At 43.7% G+C, this 17,876-nt stretch overlaps 1 protein-coding gene across 1 annotated transcript in view; it reads left to right on the top strand.

Annotated features, from left to right (window-relative positions):
* The first annotated feature begins 9,757 nt into the window (after positions 1-9,757).
* Positions 9,758-17,876, top strand: part of LOC120058707 (probable G-protein coupled receptor 153) — a 31,489-nt gene continuing 23,370 nt past the window's right edge. Inside the window, exons 1-2 of the mRNA XM_039007453.1 lie at positions 9,758-10,146; positions 16,694-17,123. Of these exons, the coding sequence (XP_038863381.1) occupies positions 9,758-10,146; positions 16,694-17,123 (819 nt within the window). The remainder of the gene's footprint in view (positions 10,147-16,693; positions 17,124-17,876) is intronic.

Genomic DNA, 17,876 nt, shown 5'->3' with positions numbered 1-17,876 from the left:
TAGAGACTACACCAACGCACAGGACATTCTTTTGCTCTGTGCAAAGTTGAGGATTTGATCATTCATTCACTGTCAGCGTGTCTTCAGCATGACCTCCAGTCCCTAATGACTCAATCAAGTACTTTATCAACCTGGAATGAAGTGTTGCCGATCACTCTGCATCAGAGATATCATATTGGGATAATTGTTTGTCACAAGTTGATTATTCGTCATTCACTGAAGATGAGTCAGATAGATTGCATCTTGGCTTCTGAAGGACTAGTTCATCCCACTTGGTGAGAGTGCTGTGTCTTCACATCTGCTGCCTGCCTTCCTGCCTCCCTGCCTGTAGTGGATGACTCAGCGGGCCACGCCAGCTGTAATTCCTAAACTGTCTCTGACTCCCCCATCCTGGAGACAGGCTTTGTACTCCATGACACTACACTATTCTGCACTATTCCAAAAGGGGAAGATCAGTTAATACCTCAGAATAGTAAGCCCCACTCTGCTTCCATTCAGGCCCAGTCGCTCACATGGACAATGGGAGTGTCAGATAACTTCCAGTAACAGATAATGCTGATGATGGTGGGCTGTTTGTATGCATGGGAGGATGACGCTGTAGTCAGCCATTTGATAGCACTCCAAGAACACTCGCCACAACACTCTGAGGCCTTGTACTTGAAACAGAAAATGTCACCCCTAAAGATGCCATGATTGCACTATGTATGTACATGGTCTGAGAGACCCTATGACCTAACCTGTGTCATTAATAAATTGGAGACCTGTGTCTCTTAAACAACACAGTAAAAACAGGCGAAAGGTAATCTGATCCTAGATCTTTCATTCAGGGCAACTTCTGACTAAGCTCTACTATATCTGGCTCTACTTATCAGCTGTTCGCCATTCACTTATAGGAGGCATAGTGTTGCCTTCATGATAATGTCATAAGCATGTCATAATACTCCATAACGTGTGAATTATGTCAGTAAGCTGCCGTTAGTTTCTAAGACATGTTCGCCAGCGTTCGTGACATTATTCGGACTCATATTTATATTGTATTTACATTTCAGCAATAGATGTTATTAACTTCCTAATGTGACCTCCATTATGGCAGTTCACACACGTCACATAGAATTGCTTGGAAACACAAATGTCAGTTCAACTAAAATAAATTGAATAGTTCTACTCTTTATTGTATTGTTCTGGGTTTTGCGTTTCCCTTTCAGGTTTTCACTCGATGTTACCACAAAATGGGAATACAGGCTTGGAACCACTCCCTGACTAGACAAGTGACTTCTCTTTTTGAGTGTGGCATTGTGCTATTTTAGCTCACTTCCCGAGCGGTAGGTGAAAAGCTCTCTTTGAATGACCAGATCCTTTCAGTGACTTAATGAGTCTCTCCTGGGGCCAAAGCAAAGTGCTTGTTGGGTTTTAGGGTCGCGAGGCTTCACGGCTACGAGTGTGTGCAGGCGGCGCTTCCGGTGTAGACGCCGGCCTGCTGCGGCACGGAGCATTCGTCTTTTCCGACAGCTCTGGAGAGACAGGCACTCTCGGCCTAGGCCGATGCATCGTGCTGATTGGCGGCAAGGCACTGGGGGCATGCGCACCTCTCCCACCCCAACTCACAAACCAATGGGGAGATGTAGGTCAGCTTCACATTCAAACACACACACCTCTGTTCTGTCTCTCCAAACACACTGACCTGTCTATCTGTCTGTATCCTTTTGTGTGATATACTGTCTCCATCAATCTACTTTATATTCTGTCTATTTCTTTCTCTCTCTCACTCATTAACTCACACACTTATTCACTTACTCTCTCTCTATATATATATATACAGTACCAGTCAAAAGTTTGAACACACCTACTCATTCAAGGGTTTTTCTTTATTTTTACTATTTTCTACATTGTAGTATAATAGTGACGACATCAAAACTATAAAATAACACATTTGGAATCATGTAGTAACCAAAGAAGTGTTAAACGAATAAAAATCTATTTTAGATTTTAGATTCTTCATAGTAGCTACCCTTTGACTTGATGACAGCTGTGGTAGCCATGCTGGTTAAGTGTGCCTTGAATTCTAAATAAAGCACAGACAGTGTCACCAACAAAGCACCCCCACAACATCACACCTCCTCCTCCATGCTTCACGGTGGGAACCACACATGCCAAGATCATCTGTTTACCTACTCTCACAAAGACACAGTGGTTGGAACCAAAAATCTCAAGTTTGGACTCATCAGACCAAAGGACAGATTTCCACCGGTCTAATGTCCATTGCTCGTGTTTCTTGGCCCAAGCAAGCCTCTTCTTCTTATTGGTGTCCTTTAGTAGTGGTTTCTTTGCAGCAATTTGACCATGAAGGCCTGATTCACGCAGTCTCCTCTGAACAGTTGATGTTGAGATGTGTCTGTTACTTGAAGTCTGTGAAGCATTTATTTGGGCTGCAATCTGAGGTGCAGTTAACTCTAATGAACTTATCCTCTGTAGCAGAGGTAACTCTGGGTCTTCCTTTCCTTTGGCATTTCTCATGAAAGCCAGTTTCATCATAGCGCTTGATGGTTTTTGCGACTGCACTTGAAGAAACTTTCAAAGTTCTTGCAATTTCCTGGATTGACTGACCTTCATGTCTTAAAGTAATGATGGACTGTCATTTCTCTTTGCTTATTTGAGCTGTTCTTTTTATAATATGGACTTGGTCGTTTACCAAATAGGGCTATCTTCTGTATACCACCCCTACCTTGTCACAACACAACTGATTGGCTCAAACGCATTAAGAAGGAAAGAAATTTCACAAATTTACTTTTAACAAGGCACACCTGTAATTGAAATGCATTCCAGATGACTACCTCATGAAGCTGGTTGAGAGAATGCCAAGAGTGTGCAAAGCTGCAAAAGGTGGCTACTTCGAAGAATCTAAAATCTAAAATATATTTTGATTTGTTTAACACTTCTTTGGTTACTACATGATTCCATATGTGTTATTGCATAGTTTTGATGTCTTCACCATTATTCTACAATGTAGAAAATAGTAAAAATATAGAAAACCCCTTGAATGAGTAGGTTTATCCAAACTTTTGACTGGTACTGTATATCTCAGTATCTATCTATCTCTATCTGTGATGATGTGATGCATGCTGTAGCCCCCCCCCCCCGTGTCTCACTAAGCTTCACTGACAGATTTGCAAAGCACTAAATTACTCATCCAAAGAGTAGGAGGACGTGGGACTAAATCTTGGCTCCTTATGCAACACTTTGTTTGAGACCTTCATTGAAATTATTTTGATAGGCTATAAGGCTTCCACATTGCCACAGACAACGCTGGCATTGTATTTATTTGTTTAATGAAGTGAACAACATGTTAGACAGTATGTTTATATTACAGATACAGCATCATTTGATACATCATTTGGCATCACTCTGTATCTGGTTCTTATGTCGGTGCACATCCTGCAATTTATTTAATCTATACTCAGTGATATTATGGCTCGCCAGCATTTTCCTTGGGACATAGCCATATGTAAACTGTATATTTATGTAATGAGTTGTTGATTATGCAGGTCCACTGACTGGAAATGTTGATGAAGCCAGACTGATATCAGATGATTTGTGGACTTTGGCTTTGGGGGATGTTTGGCTTGCAGACTTGGGCTGGCGCCTTGCTGCTTTGGCAATGTCGCCGGCACACAAATGTCTAGAGAAAAACTGAAACATGGACAAAGAGGAGACTTTTAAATAGCACTTTGACAGTCCATCAGAGTTGGACATTTTACCTTAAGCTCCCGAATGGCTCAGACAGACACCTCAAAGTGGAAGCACAGATTCAGCTGCAGAACAGCGCCCCTGGAAGATTGTAGGGCTTAAGTGACTCGCTCAAATGCAGGAGAGGCTATCTGTGACCTACCTTGCGGTGGCCAGTTCATCTCCCCTATTGTCCAGCACGGGATTCAAACTGGAAACCTCCTGGCTTTTGGTTCTAACCTCTGAACTTCCTACTGCCCGAGATCAAAGGAGATGTGAAGGAGGAAGCACCCCACTACAACTGAAGCCACATAAGGAGAACTTAGCCAATACCCCATGTGTCTGTCCACTCCCTTCCACATCTCTGAAAGAGCCTGTCAAAAACAGACCAGGCTAAAAAGACTGTAGACAAACAATATGTGTAACTTTGACGAATGACTTACAAACTATCCTGAACAAAAATATAAACGCAACATGTAAAGTGTTGGTCCCATGTTTCATGAGCTGAAATAAAAGATCCCCGAAATTTTCGATAATCACAAAAAGCTTATTTCTCAAAATTTTGGTGCACAAATTTGTTTACATCCCTGTTAGTGAGCATTTCTCCTTTGCCAAGATAATCCATCCACCTGACAGGTGTGTTATATCAAGATGCTGATTAAACAGCGTGATCATTACGCAGGTGCACCTTGTGCTGGGGACAATAAATTGCCACTTTAAAATGTGCAGTTTTGTCACACAACACAATGCCACAGTATGTCCAACCGGCCTCACAACCGCAGACCACATGTAAGCACGCCAGCCCAGGACCTCCACATCCGACTTCTTCACCTGCGGTATCATCTGAGACTAGCCATCCGGACAGCTGATGAATCTGAGGAGTATGTCTGTCTGTAATAAAGCCCTTTTGTGAGGAAAAAATCATTCTGATTGGCTGGGCCAGCTCCCCAGTGGGTTGGCCTGGCTCCCAAGTGGGTGGTCCTATGCCCTCCTAGGCCCACGCATGGCTGCACCCCTGCCCAGTCATGTGAAATCCATAGATTAGTGCCTAATGTATTTATTTCAATTGACTGATTTCCTTTAATGAACTGTAACTCAGTAAAATTTTGAAATGGCATGTTGCATTTATATTTTTGTTCGGTATAGTTCTAATGTTTTTGCAATGACATCTGGATCAAAATACATCTTAGGAGTCTTTTCTCCTCTGAGTCAAATAATAATATTCAACCAGGGGAAAGAAAAAAAATGGGTAGTTGAAATTACGCATCAATAATGTATTGTATAGATGTTACAAATATAGGCTAAGCACAGAGGAGACGACAACCAAGAAAATGATATTGTCCCAATAAATTATTTCTTATTATTGCGGTTTACTCCCACTGCCAAAGGGAACTAAGCATGCCACATCCATCCAGCGGCGCAATCAGATATCGTTCAGTTACTGCCTCTCTTCGCGGCGGGTAGGCCTACATCCTATGTGATATGGAGCATTGTGGCCTTAATTAAATGGGGAAATTGATGAGCTATATAATTTCTTATGACTCATTTTTGTAGAGATGACACTCCATTAGTGGTGTGCACCACCAGCCGTCAAATATACGTTATTTTCTCCAAATAGGACAAAGGACGCGCGCGCTACAATAATGGCCACGTACAGCTGTGCTGATACTGTTTCAAATCTGCCAGTTCATTTTCGAAATCACACTGTTGGATTGATGTTAACGGTCGCCGGTGTCGTTCCTCAATTCGGAATGTAAGGACTGACCACGACTTTTGTGGACTACAGCAAAAGTAATATCACAGAAAGATTGGAATAGTCTGCGGGTGGAATCTTTCATAAGGTAAGAATACAACATTAGCCTAAGCATCAACGCATAATTCACGAGGCTGGGTGATTAGATTAATTTAACAAACCTATTTAAATGATTTATGAACCAGATAAGTAAAATTCATTCCTGGCTCCCAAGTGGGTGGCTATGCCCTCCCAGGCCCAGCCATGGCTGAGCCCCTGCGCAGTCATGTGAAATCCATAGATTAGGGCCTAATTAATTTATTTCAATTGACTGATTTCCTTATATGAACTGTAACTCAGTAAAATCTGTGACATTTTTGCATGTTGAGTTTAGATTTTTGTTCAGTGTAATATTGCTCAAATGCTGCACCCACAATAATTTAAAATCAAGATTTCGTTAGAATTATGCTCTAAGTGCCTCTCATGGGTACGTTTGGGTGGCATCTGTGACCTGGGCATTCGGATAAGGCTAGGTTTACATCATTATGAATGTCTGAGCCTTCTGCTTATAAAAGGACTCCAATGGCTCCAGCCTGTCTGTCGACTCAATTTATTAGGTGGCACCACTTGCCCCTTTTTGCTTATGCTATTGGTCATCATCATTCTCTACAGGAAAACACAATAATCTCTGTGAAAGCTTTTAGCTGGCTTTCTCCATGACCTGATTCACACAATAGGGCTGATATTTCCAGCACGGTTCCAGTAACTATGGTGGATGTGTAACAAGGCCAGCCCAGTACAGCTCGGCTTGGCTCGGCTGGGTTGGCCCTATAATGGGATTCAGGCTGCTCTGTGGCTGAATCTGTGCTGCTCTCAGCCTATTGTTTGTGTGGTGTGTCGGGGGTTGGGTATACGCTGACAGCAAAAAGACATGCCCAGAGTTGTAGGGATAGTTCGCAATTTTTTCATCATGATCTTTCTAATGGATAGCAACAATATCTTGAGCAGTATTGCAATAATCTTCCACTTATTTTGCAGGTTAATGTTAATTGGGATGAGTCTTGTCCCGGAGGCAGAACTGAGCAATTCCCGCTAGATGGGACAATTGCAAATTCAAAATTGGCTATATTGTAAAAATGAATGAAAGCAAAAAATTGCTTTTCGATTTTAATTTAAGGTTAGGGTTAGGCACAAGGGTTAGCAGTGTGGTTAAGGTTAAAGTTAGGGTTAGGGTTAGGTTTCAAATCAGATTTTATGACTTTATGACAGTGGCTGTGCTAGCTAGTGACCAATCTGCAGAGCTGCGTCCAGTACAAGATTAATGACGAAAAACGCTAACCTGCATTTATTTCCTGTACCTGGGGCTTCTCCCAATTAGTAACCTCATGCTGTGCTAGCAGTACACTACCATATCGGCTGTCATCGGTAGGGCTGGGAATTGCCAAGGACCTCAATATACGATATTATAACAATACTTAGGTGCCGATACGATATGTGTTGCGATTCTATATATATCACGATTTATTTACAATTCTATAAGTATTGTGATTCTATGTTCCTAACATATTGCTCACTATATGTCTGCTGCAGAGGGACAAGAGAGAGCCATGATAAAACAATTTTTGATCAGACATATAGTGCTGAAAACATATTGGCTCACAAAAATATTGAGGCCAAGCTATAAAAGGAGAAATACCAGAGTTTTGGACTAGGTACAAACGACTAGCGCTAGCTAACGTTAACTACCTACAAGAAGAAGAAAAAAAGAGAAAAAAAGAATATACTTTATATACTATATTTTTATTTATTTTGAGAATCGATCCTTAGAATAAATGTAATCTAGTCAAAATAATTTTGTGATACTCTACTGTATCGATTTTTCCCACCATCACTAGTCATCAGTATAATGACAAGGTTCTGACATTGACTTGCCTGCCTGCAGTGGTGTGCTGTCTCATAACCAGCAGTGGTCCAATAAGTGCTTGCTAAATGGGAATTCAGTCAAATATCAACCAAATATTTATGTTAATCTTATGTTAGTCTTTACCCAGTAGTTTCCCTTAGTGTAGAATGTAGTTGGTTGATTGATTGAGTGAGTGATTGATTGATTTAGATGATTAAAAACACAGTACTCTGTAACATAACGTACACTATATATTCAAATTAGTGGATTCAGCCCAACCCGTTGCTGACAGGTGTATAAAATCGAGCACACAGCCATGCAATCTCCATCTCTACAAACATTAGCAGTAGAATGCCCTTACTGAAGAGCTCAGTGATTTTTAACTTGGCACAGTCATAAGATGCCACCTTTCCAACAAGTCAGTTCGTTCTGCTAGAGCTGCCCAAGTCAACTGTAAGTGCTGTTATTGTGAAGTGGAAACGTCTAGGAGCAACAACGGCTCAGCCACAAAGTGGTAGGTGACACAAGCTCACAGAACGAGACTGCTGAGTGCTGAAGCGCTTAAAAATCATCTGTCCTTGGTTGCTACACTCACTACCGAGTTCCAAACTGCTTCTAGAAACAAAGTCAGCACAAGAACTGTTCGTTGGGAGCTTCATGAAATGAAATGACACAAGCCTAAGATCACCATGCACAATGCCAAGCGTCGTCTGGAGTGGTGTGAAGCTCACCGCCATTGGACTCTGGAGCAATGGAAACGCGTTTTCCAGAGCAACGAATTACGTTTCACCATCTGGCAGTCCAACGGACAAATCTGGGTTTGGCGGGTGCCAAGTGAACACTTCCTGCCCTAATGCATAGGGGCAACTGTAAAGTTTGGTGGAGGAGGCATAATGGTCTGGGACTGTTTTTCATGGTTCGGGCTAGGCCCCTTAATTCCAGTGAAGGGAAATCTTAACGCTACAGCATACAATGACATTCCAGACAATTCTGTGCTTCCAACTTTGTGGCAACAGTTTGGGGAAGATTTTGGAATGAGATATACGATGAGCAGGTGTTCACATACTTTTGGATATGTAGTGTATCTTTTTGCAATGCAACCCTGAATGTAAAGCTCAAACCGAAAGCTAGCACCACAACAACAATGCAACAGCTGTTGGAGGCAGGAACTCGGATAAGTTGGCTAGCCTTTGTACGGGAGGCCTGAGCGATGACATGTCACTCATTTTGAGTGTCTCTCCTTGGGGTACGGCCCAGAGCACATCACTCTCCGGACAACAAAACAGACAGGAAATAGAAGTGAATTGACAACACTCCAGCTGCGCCAAGTGTTTTACACTTCACTGTGGTGTGGGGGAAAACGGATCTCCTTTGTGTATTCTCTCTAGCAAGGGCAATTTGACTGAGAAAATAGCTTTGAATGCTGATCAAAGAGCATAATGCAGTGTACACATACCTGCAGATGGCTGATGTGAAAAGAGTGGCAAGTGGATTTTTTGGGGTCATTATGCTGTTCATACAGACATTTTATGGAAAACAGGGAGTTGATTGACAAATTGTCATATGTCCTATTACCATACTGGCCATATCTATTATTGGGAATAAATGTGATAAAAATGTATTCAATACAGTAGCATCTTGGTATGCTACTGTATTGAACTATACAATATACTGTACAGCACCGCCAGTTTGAATCAGGAGCAAGAATTGGATTTCGTGTTACTGGCACCATTAAATTATTTCCAGATTGTGAAATTCCCCAAGTTGGGGCCAGTTGCAGGACATGGCAGTGAATGGTGAAGCCTACCTTAGAGCATCCGTAGCCTACCGTAGAGTCTAGTTTTGGATTCAGCCAATGAACCTAATAGATGGTCGAAATTGTAAACTCTGCTGGAGTGTGTGGTCAAATTCTCTTTGGTTGCACATGAAATTAACCTGCCTTCACTTGCACCATGTTTACCATAAGTGTTTTACAATGAGTTGCCTATCAGTTGATTGTTAAAATTGAATTGGAATTGTTATGTATTGAAGTAATGTGAATGTAAACTATTACTCCTTTATCATCTCTCTTTGTATCCTTCTCCCCTCCCCTCCTCTTTTCTCTTCCTTTTCACCCTCTCCAGGCCTGTTAGTGAGGCTGGCTGGGCTTGGCCACTCCTCCCCAGTCTCTCCCCCTCCTTCACCCTCCCCTTCTACTCATTCTCTCCTGCTGCTGCCACCACCATGCCCTCTGTCCCCTGCTGCACCACCTATCCTGTGGAAAGTGCCTGTCCGCCCCGGTAGGATGCCCGAGTCGCCCTGCTGTGCCCTGCGTCCCCTCCTGCCCGCCTCCACCACTACCAACGCCGTTACCTCCTCCTCCGCTGTGACCTCTCCTCTCACCGCCGCCCCGCCCCCCAATGGCGTCGTCCCCGCGCTCCGCCATGGATGAGGATGAGGTGAGCGAAGTGATCAGCACCAACGCGCTGGCCTGGCTGGTGTGCTCAGCCGTGTCCATCCTGGCCAACGCCTGGGGCATCCTGAGCGTCAGCGCCAAGCAGAAGAAGTGGAAGCCGCTGGAGTTCCTCATCTGCACGCTGGCCGGCACACACATCCTTAACATGGCCATCCCCATCACCATGTACTGCGTCATCACCCTGCGCCGACAGCACTCCAGCTACCAGTGGAATGAGGGCCTGTGCAAGGTGTTTGTGTCCACCTTCTACACCCTGACGCTGGTCACCTGCTTCTCAGTCACCTCACTCTCCTACCACCGCATGTGGATGGTGCGCTGGCCCGTCAACTACAGGTATGTGTGGGGAAGAACTGGCGTCTAGTTTGATTGCTTCTCTCTTGCTGTGTGTTGTTGCGGGTGGGTGGACTCTCTTGTGTGAGTGTCCCGTATCTTTTCCATTGGTTTCTTTTTTTTAAATAATATATATTTTTTCATTTTATATTTTTCTCACTCCATATACAAACTTATACATACGAACAATAACTTACAGACGCACACAAACAATGACTACGTTTGCTTGTCTGGTTTCTACAGATGTTGTGAAAAGTTGCACGTCCAAAAGAAAAGTGGAAAGGCATACAGTGCATTCGGAAGTTATTCAGACCCCTTGACTTTTTCCACATTTTGTTATGTTACGGCCTTATTCTAAAATTGATAAAATTATATTTTTTCCTCATCAATCTACACACAATACCCCATAATGATGCAGCGAAAACAGGTTTTTATACATTTTTCCAAATGTATATAAAAAAAAAACAGAAATACCTCATTTATATAAGTATTCAGACCCTTTGCTATGACACTCAAAATTGAGCTCAGGTGCATCCTGTGTCCATTGATCATATCATCCTTGAGATGTTTCTACAACTTGATTTGAGTCCACCTGTGGTAAATTCAATTGATTGAACTTGATTTGGAAAGGCTCACACCTGTTTATATATGGTCCCACAGTTGGCAGTGCATGTCAGAGCAAAAACCAAGCCATGAGGTCGAAGGAATTGTCCGTAGAGCTCCAAGATAGGATTGTGTCGAGGCACAGATCTGGGGAAGGGTACCAAAACGTTCTGCAGCATTGAAGGTCCCCAAGAGCACAGTAGCCTCAAACATTCTTAAATGGAAGAAGTTTAGAACCACCAAGACTCTTCCTAGAGCTGGCCGCCCGGCCAAACTGAGCAATCGAGGGAGAAGGGCCTTGGTCAGGGAGGTGACCAAGGACCCGATGGTCACTCTGACAGAGCTCCAGAGTTCCTCTGTGGAGATGGGGAAACCTTCCAGAAGGACAACCATCTCTGCAGCACTCCACCAATCAGGCCTTTATGGTAGAGTGGCCAGACGGAAACCACTCCTGAGTTAAAGGCACATGACAGCCTGCTTGGAGTTTGCCAAAAGGCACCTAAAGGACTCTCAGACCTTGAGAAACAACATTAAACTATTTTGCCAGAATGCCAAGCGTCACATCTGGAGGAAACCTGGCACCATCCCTGCGGTGAAACATGGTGGTGGCAGCATCATGCTGTGGGGATGTTTTTCAGCGGCAGGGACAGGGAGACTAGTCAGGATCGAGGGAAAGATGAACGGAGCAAAATACAGAGAGATCCTTGATGAAAACCTGCTCCAGAGCGCTCAGGACCCCAGACTGGGGCGACGGTTCACCTTCCAACAGGACAACGACCCTTAGCACACAGCCAAGACAATGCAGGAGTGGCTTAGGGACAAGTCTCTGAATGTCCTTGAGTGGCCCAGCCAGAGCCCGGACTTGAACACGATCGAACATCTCTGGAGAGACCTGAAAATAGTGGGCAGCGACGCTCCCCATCCAACCTGGCAGAGCTTGAGAGGATCTGCAGAGAAGAATGGAAGAACCTCCCCAAATTGTAGCATCATTCCCAAGAAGACTCGAGGCTGTAACCGCTGCCAAAGGTGCTCCAACAAAGTACTGAGTAAAGGGTCTGAATACTTATGTCCTGTAAATGTGATTTTTTTATTTATAATACATTTGCAAAAATTTCTTAACTTGTTTTTGCTTTGTCATTACGGGGTAGTATGTGTAGATTGATGAGGGGGGGGGGGATGAATCAATTTTAGAATAAGGCGGAATAACAAAATGTGGGAAAAGTCAAGGGGTCTGAAGACATTTTCGAATTTACTGTATATACAGGGGCAGCCATTGATTGTGCTTTTGGTCCCACTTTTAAGTGGTGCATATACCTGTCTTAATGGTAGTTAAATAATGTTGGGAGATCGGACAACAATGTAAAGCAAAAATAGAAAAGGTGCAGTAGACATTGTTACCTAGTAATTCCAACCGTTACACCTGTTCGTGGGATTGCAAAGTTACATTTTGTCACGCATTAGATAAAACACAAATTATTAATGACCTTCCAGTAGTCTAGAATTAGCGTAATCTACATTGTGAGTTTATTTGCAAATGTACTAACAGCTATCTATAACAACACTTGTACAGTAAATGTGGTTTTTCTTCAAGACTTTCAAGTAATTCAATGCAGCCTCCCTCTGACAAAGCATTCAGCTACAGCGACATCATATCATTTCACCAAATATAGCCTAGGCTATATTATCTCTCCCCCAGAACACATAGTTATACTCATCCTTTCCAACCATGCCAGTCATATTATCAAAAAATCTGACTGAGTGTCTGATGGACTTGGTTTCATAGGGTTAGAGAAACGGGAGAGTTAGTGATGCGTTCCCAGTGAATTCTCTTTATCCTGGACACATCTGTTGGTGTGGAATCCAGGTAATCCCGTGTGGGGCTCGACTTGCTAGACTGTGAGAGCATCCGCTGCATCACTTCCATCCAGTTCCATCTGGCTTCCACAATCATCAGAAGTTATGTGATCCTTGTTGGCGCTACTTGAGCAACACAGGAACCATGAATTAGGGTCAAAGTCGGAAGTCCAACTTATCTGACTTTTGTGCCATTTCTACCTTACGTGCCCCTCAATAAAGATGTTTCAAATCTCAGACCTACAAGTACATTGTAGGACTAGGAGAAACCTGGCTGCGTTTTAAAGCCACCATTTGTAACTTGTTTGTCAACTGCGGTTTGTTTAAAAAAATATATATGTTCTTCTCCCCAATTGGTAGTTACGGTCTTGTCCCATCGCTGCAACTCCCGTACGGGAGGGGCGAAGGTCGAGAGCCGTGTGACCTCCAAAACACAACCACACCAAGCCGTACTGCTTGTTGACACAATGTTCACTTAACCTGGAAGCCAGCCACACCAATGTGTCAGGGGAAACACCATACAACCGTGTCAGCGTGCATTGCGCCCCGGTAGTTGCTAGAGCGCAATGGGACAAGGACAACCCAGTTGGCCAAACCCTCCCCTAAATCAGACAACACTGGGCCAGTTGTGCACCGCCTCATGGGTCTCCCGGTCGTGGCCGTCTGCGATACAGCCTGGGATTGAACCAGGTTCTGTAGTGACACAGTTAACACTGCAATGCAGTGCCTTAGACCACTGTGCCACTCAGGAGGACCCAACTGCAGTTTGGTTTTGACAGTTATTTGAATAACAGATTAAAAGTGAAGTTTGTGCTTTTAATTTCAAAATGTCTGAATGTTATTATTGTTATGCAAATCTGTCCCCATGTTGATCATCAAAAAGTTCATAACAATCATTTGTAGATGAATGCATCTCAAGAGCGATGTAATTGCAGGCCAAGTGCACATGAACAAACACATTTTAGTGTGCAAAAACCGTACTGCAAACCAAATGAGTTTGGGGGTGGGTATCAAACCAGCTTAAGAGTAAAATTTCAACCACTTTGAAACTGAATGCCATTTTAGAATGTCAGAATCAGCCAGGGAGAAAACAGGGAGATGGATACTGTGTGTTGATGACAATGAGATTAATCAAATGGTGTGTATTTATAAGGATTCTCTAAATAGCCCTTCCTGTGCACAGATAACTTATTCTAGCTCCTATTGTCAAATTGTCTACAGATGTCCAGATCATAGTTAACGAGGCCAATTTTCCAGCTCAGCAGAGACAAGGTTTTTGCCAAAAAATACAATTAACAACATTTTGTTTACCCTACAAGCGGTGCTTGTCCTCAATTATCTTTACCTAATATAATTTCAGAGTAGCTGAAGCTATGGGTTTGTGTCCAAACAAATCATCCCAAATTGTTGTGAAACCTGTGAACAGATTCTGGCTCTCTCAAAAAAGAGAGGGGGGGGGGTAGAGAAAGAGCAAGCGAGAGTCAGTTATAGACGTGAAGCTTGATTCACAATAACATTATCCATCTTCTGTCCCCCAAAGTCATCTTTTTTCTCACCCCGCCCCCATAAAGATCCTCACACATTTTTCCAGCTCCTTTTAACAATGTAATTCCACATATAACCTCTTTCTATCATGACACAAGGCGAGACCCAGATGCCCACACAGGAGGCAGATGGTTGGAGTCTTACAATGTTTAATAATCCAAAAGGAGTAGGTAAGAGAATAGTCGTGGACAGGCAAAAGGTCAAAACCAGATCAGATTTCAGGAGGTACAGAGTAGCAGAAAGGCTCGTGGTCAAGGCAGGCAGGCGGGTACAGAGTCCAGAACAGGCAAGGGTCAAAACCGGGAAGACTATAAAAAAGAGAATTGCAAAGGCAGGCATATGGGAAAAACGATGGTAGACTTGGAACATACAAGACAAACTGGCACAGAGAGACAGGAAACACAGGGATAAATACACTGGCACAGAGAGACAGGAAACACAGGGATTAATACACTGGCACAGAGAGACAAGAAACACAGAGATAAATACACTGGGAAAACAAGTGACACCTGGAGGGGGTGGAGACAATAACGAGGACAGGTGAAACAGATCAGGGTGTGACACTTTCATCTTTCACCTGAAACAGACCCATTTTCCCCTTTTGACTGCACATGTCCTTTACCTGACGTGAGCATACTGAAGGCCTGAATTATGAATTTTGCTATTGTACTGGAAACAAACGCTTCAGCATCTGTTCTCATCAGCCAGTGCTCACTATCTCTCAGGAGTTTTTTCTCTCCCTCTTCTCTTCCTCCCTCTCTTTTTATAGTAATAGATTCAAGCAGCTTGATGACGTAAATCTCTCTCTTTGCTCCCACCTCAGGCACTTTGAGGAAAGGCTAGCGATCTTTGACTCGCAGCAGCTAAGAGACCCACTTCTTTAGCACAGCGATAAAGGCAGATTAATGCAAACATGGCGGACCCAGGGCTGCTGCTTTCCTCTATGCGTTGTTCCCATAGCCCTGCATACATGTAGCACAGACCAATTGAAATCAAAATCTACCATTATATATTTTGTAATACTGTATACTTTACTTCATTTGGTGAGGTTGGTGCCTTCCTGTTGGAAGGTGACACACGTACAATGTCTCTGTGAAGCGAGGGAGATTAATCAAAGCATGTGAATGAGGGTAAGAGGAGATGAGAGAAGAGGGGGATGGACGAGGCTGGCTTTGATCTCTCCCCTGAAAGAAGGCTTGGGTTTACCGCCAAAACTCCTCTCGGACAGTTGTGGTAGGCTATGGGGGTTGGAGGAGGGGCATCCTCAGCCGGAGTAAACTCTGAAAATCTGCCTGGATACTCTTGAGTCCCTTTATACCGTAGCCACTTTCTAAAAACAACCCCCAAAAAATCATACAATCGGGTATCCATAAGTAAGCCAACCAATAGAGGCCTTTGCAACATAAACTGTCTCATAATGTCTTCAATTCTTTCTAGTTTAGTCAATGAATTTCAGGGCTCTGTTTAATCAAACTCGCATTGGTGTATTTAGACAGTGGCTTGAGTCATAGTAAAATATAATCACTGAATTATTTGGGGTACATTAAAACCACTTATGCTTCCTGAGACTTGCTTTTCAGTGTCAGGGCTTAGTTCAATCTGTTAAACTGAAGCGTTACTGATTCTGCCATAGAGATGTAAAGGTCATTTCCCATTGAGCCGAGATATGCAGCATTTACCATGAATGTGGTCTTTAAATTTCAATCATTCTGTAAATATGAACTTCTGAGATGCGGATCGAATAGAGCCCTAAGAAGTGCAGCAGTTTTTAAACCATGACACTGCACCAACATTGCTCCGGCAGGTTCGATTTGAATTCCAGACTTGGTCTTTGTGCAGTTGAACTTTGTGAATGTGCTTTCATGTGCTGCAACTGTGTGTGTGTCTTAGTTCAGGTAAAGCCTGTGTCTCCTCTCGTAGATGTGTTAAAAGGAAAAACGCCCCAGCCTCCTGCAGTATTTTTTTTATGTGTGCCGTGCACATAGCAAATGCATACTACCAGAGGACACTAACACTCTGAGCAAATTGCTGGGCTAAAACAATTACTTAGAGGTGAGGGAGAACCCTTTAAATAGACCAAGGAGACAAATATACCAAAGGGCATGGTAATGATCTGGGTCATCAACCAACCATTTCCATTGATTTCCTCTCCTACTCTCTATCCAATTGAATGGTGTTATTCATAGAATGATATTGAAATGATGTGCATTAAGTAAGTCTATTCGTGTAATATTGATTTGATCGTAATCAAATTCTCTCAGACCGATCCTTATAATATCATGAAGCTCATGTAGAAGTTTAGATTTGTGGCAGTTTTATTACCGTGTCCTCTGATGATGTGGAGTAGATCTTCAAACATCCCCCCTCCTCTTCCTCCCCCAAGTTGAGTCTAATAATAGGAATCGAGTAGGAATTAGACATCACTTTGCAAGCCATGTGGAGTGTGGTTTGCAGAGCCAGGAGTTTCAGACCACAGTTTAAGGAAATAACTATGACATCAAAGATAGGATTATGTTATTTACAATCCCCCTCTTCCTCCCCCATGTAGGTTGAGTAATACCAAGAAGCAGGCGGTGCACACGGTGATGGGCATCTGGATGGTGTCCTTCATCCTGTCCACGCTGCCCGCCGTGGGCTGGCACGACACCATCGACCGCTTCTATGCCCGCGACTGCCGCTTCATCGTCACGGAGATCGGCCTGGGCTTCGGCGTGTGCTTCCTGCTGCTGATCGGCGGCAGCGTGGCCATGGGCATCATCTGCATCGGCATTGCCCTCTTCCAGACCTTCGCCATCCACGCGGGCCACAAGGCAGACAAGAACAAGTTCAACGTGCCCACCATCGTGGTGGAGGACGCGCAGGGCAAGCGGCGCTCGTCCATCGACGGCTCGGAATCGCTCAAGACCTCGCTGCAGATCACCTACCTGATCAGCGGCATCGTCTTCATTTATGACTTCCTCACCGGCTTCCCCATCCTGGTGAGTTCAGCTTCAAGTTTTAATAGTGGTGTGTACAGGATACACATGGTATATACGGTCCAATGAAATTCTTACTTGCAGGTTCCCTCTCGATAACGTAACAACAATAAGAAATAATAATAGATAAGAATAAGAATAACCAGGAAATGGCTCTCTGGTAGAATATATTAAAATGTTTAGCATAAGTATAAATATAGGAAAGGCACTCAACAATTGATAGTAGAATATTTACACGTGTGTCGGGAAAGGGGGGATTGGAGAGCAGGTGTTTAAACTGTTTAGCAGTAATAAATAAAAGTCTATAGCAGCAGTTGTGATGTGTGTGTTGCATGGGTGTGTATGTGGATGTGTGTGTGTGTGTATGTGTGTGTGAGTGAGTGCATGTGTGCTAAGTTGCGGAGAGTCCGTGCAGGTGGTCAGTCCAGTTCAAGTGTTCAGCAGTCTGATGTCTTGTGGATAGAAACTGTCTCTGAGCCTGTTGGTATCAGACCCGATGCTCCGATACCGTCTGCCCGATGGCAAGGAAGTGAACAGTCTGTAGCTGTGGTGTGTGGGGTCCTTGATGATGCTGTGGGACTTCCTCATGCACCGTTTTAAGTGGATGTCCAGGCCGTGGCCGTGATGCAGCTGGTCAGGACGCTCTCGATGGGTGCAGCGGTAGTATTTGGAGAGAGGGCATGTCAAATTTATTTAACCACCTTAGGAAGTAGCGGCGGTGTTGAGCCATCTTGGCAAGAGTAAGAGGTGTTGTGT

The sequence above is a fragment of the Salvelinus namaycush genome, chromosome 14, assembly GCF_016432855.1.
Source record: "Salvelinus namaycush isolate Seneca chromosome 14, SaNama_1.0, whole genome shotgun sequence".
In the NCBI taxonomy this organism is placed as follows: Eukaryota; Metazoa; Chordata; class Actinopteri; order Salmoniformes; family Salmonidae; genus Salvelinus; species Salvelinus namaycush.
The sequence above is the reverse complement of the archived record's forward strand: the minus strand, read 5'-3'. Positions and strand labels throughout refer to the sequence as shown.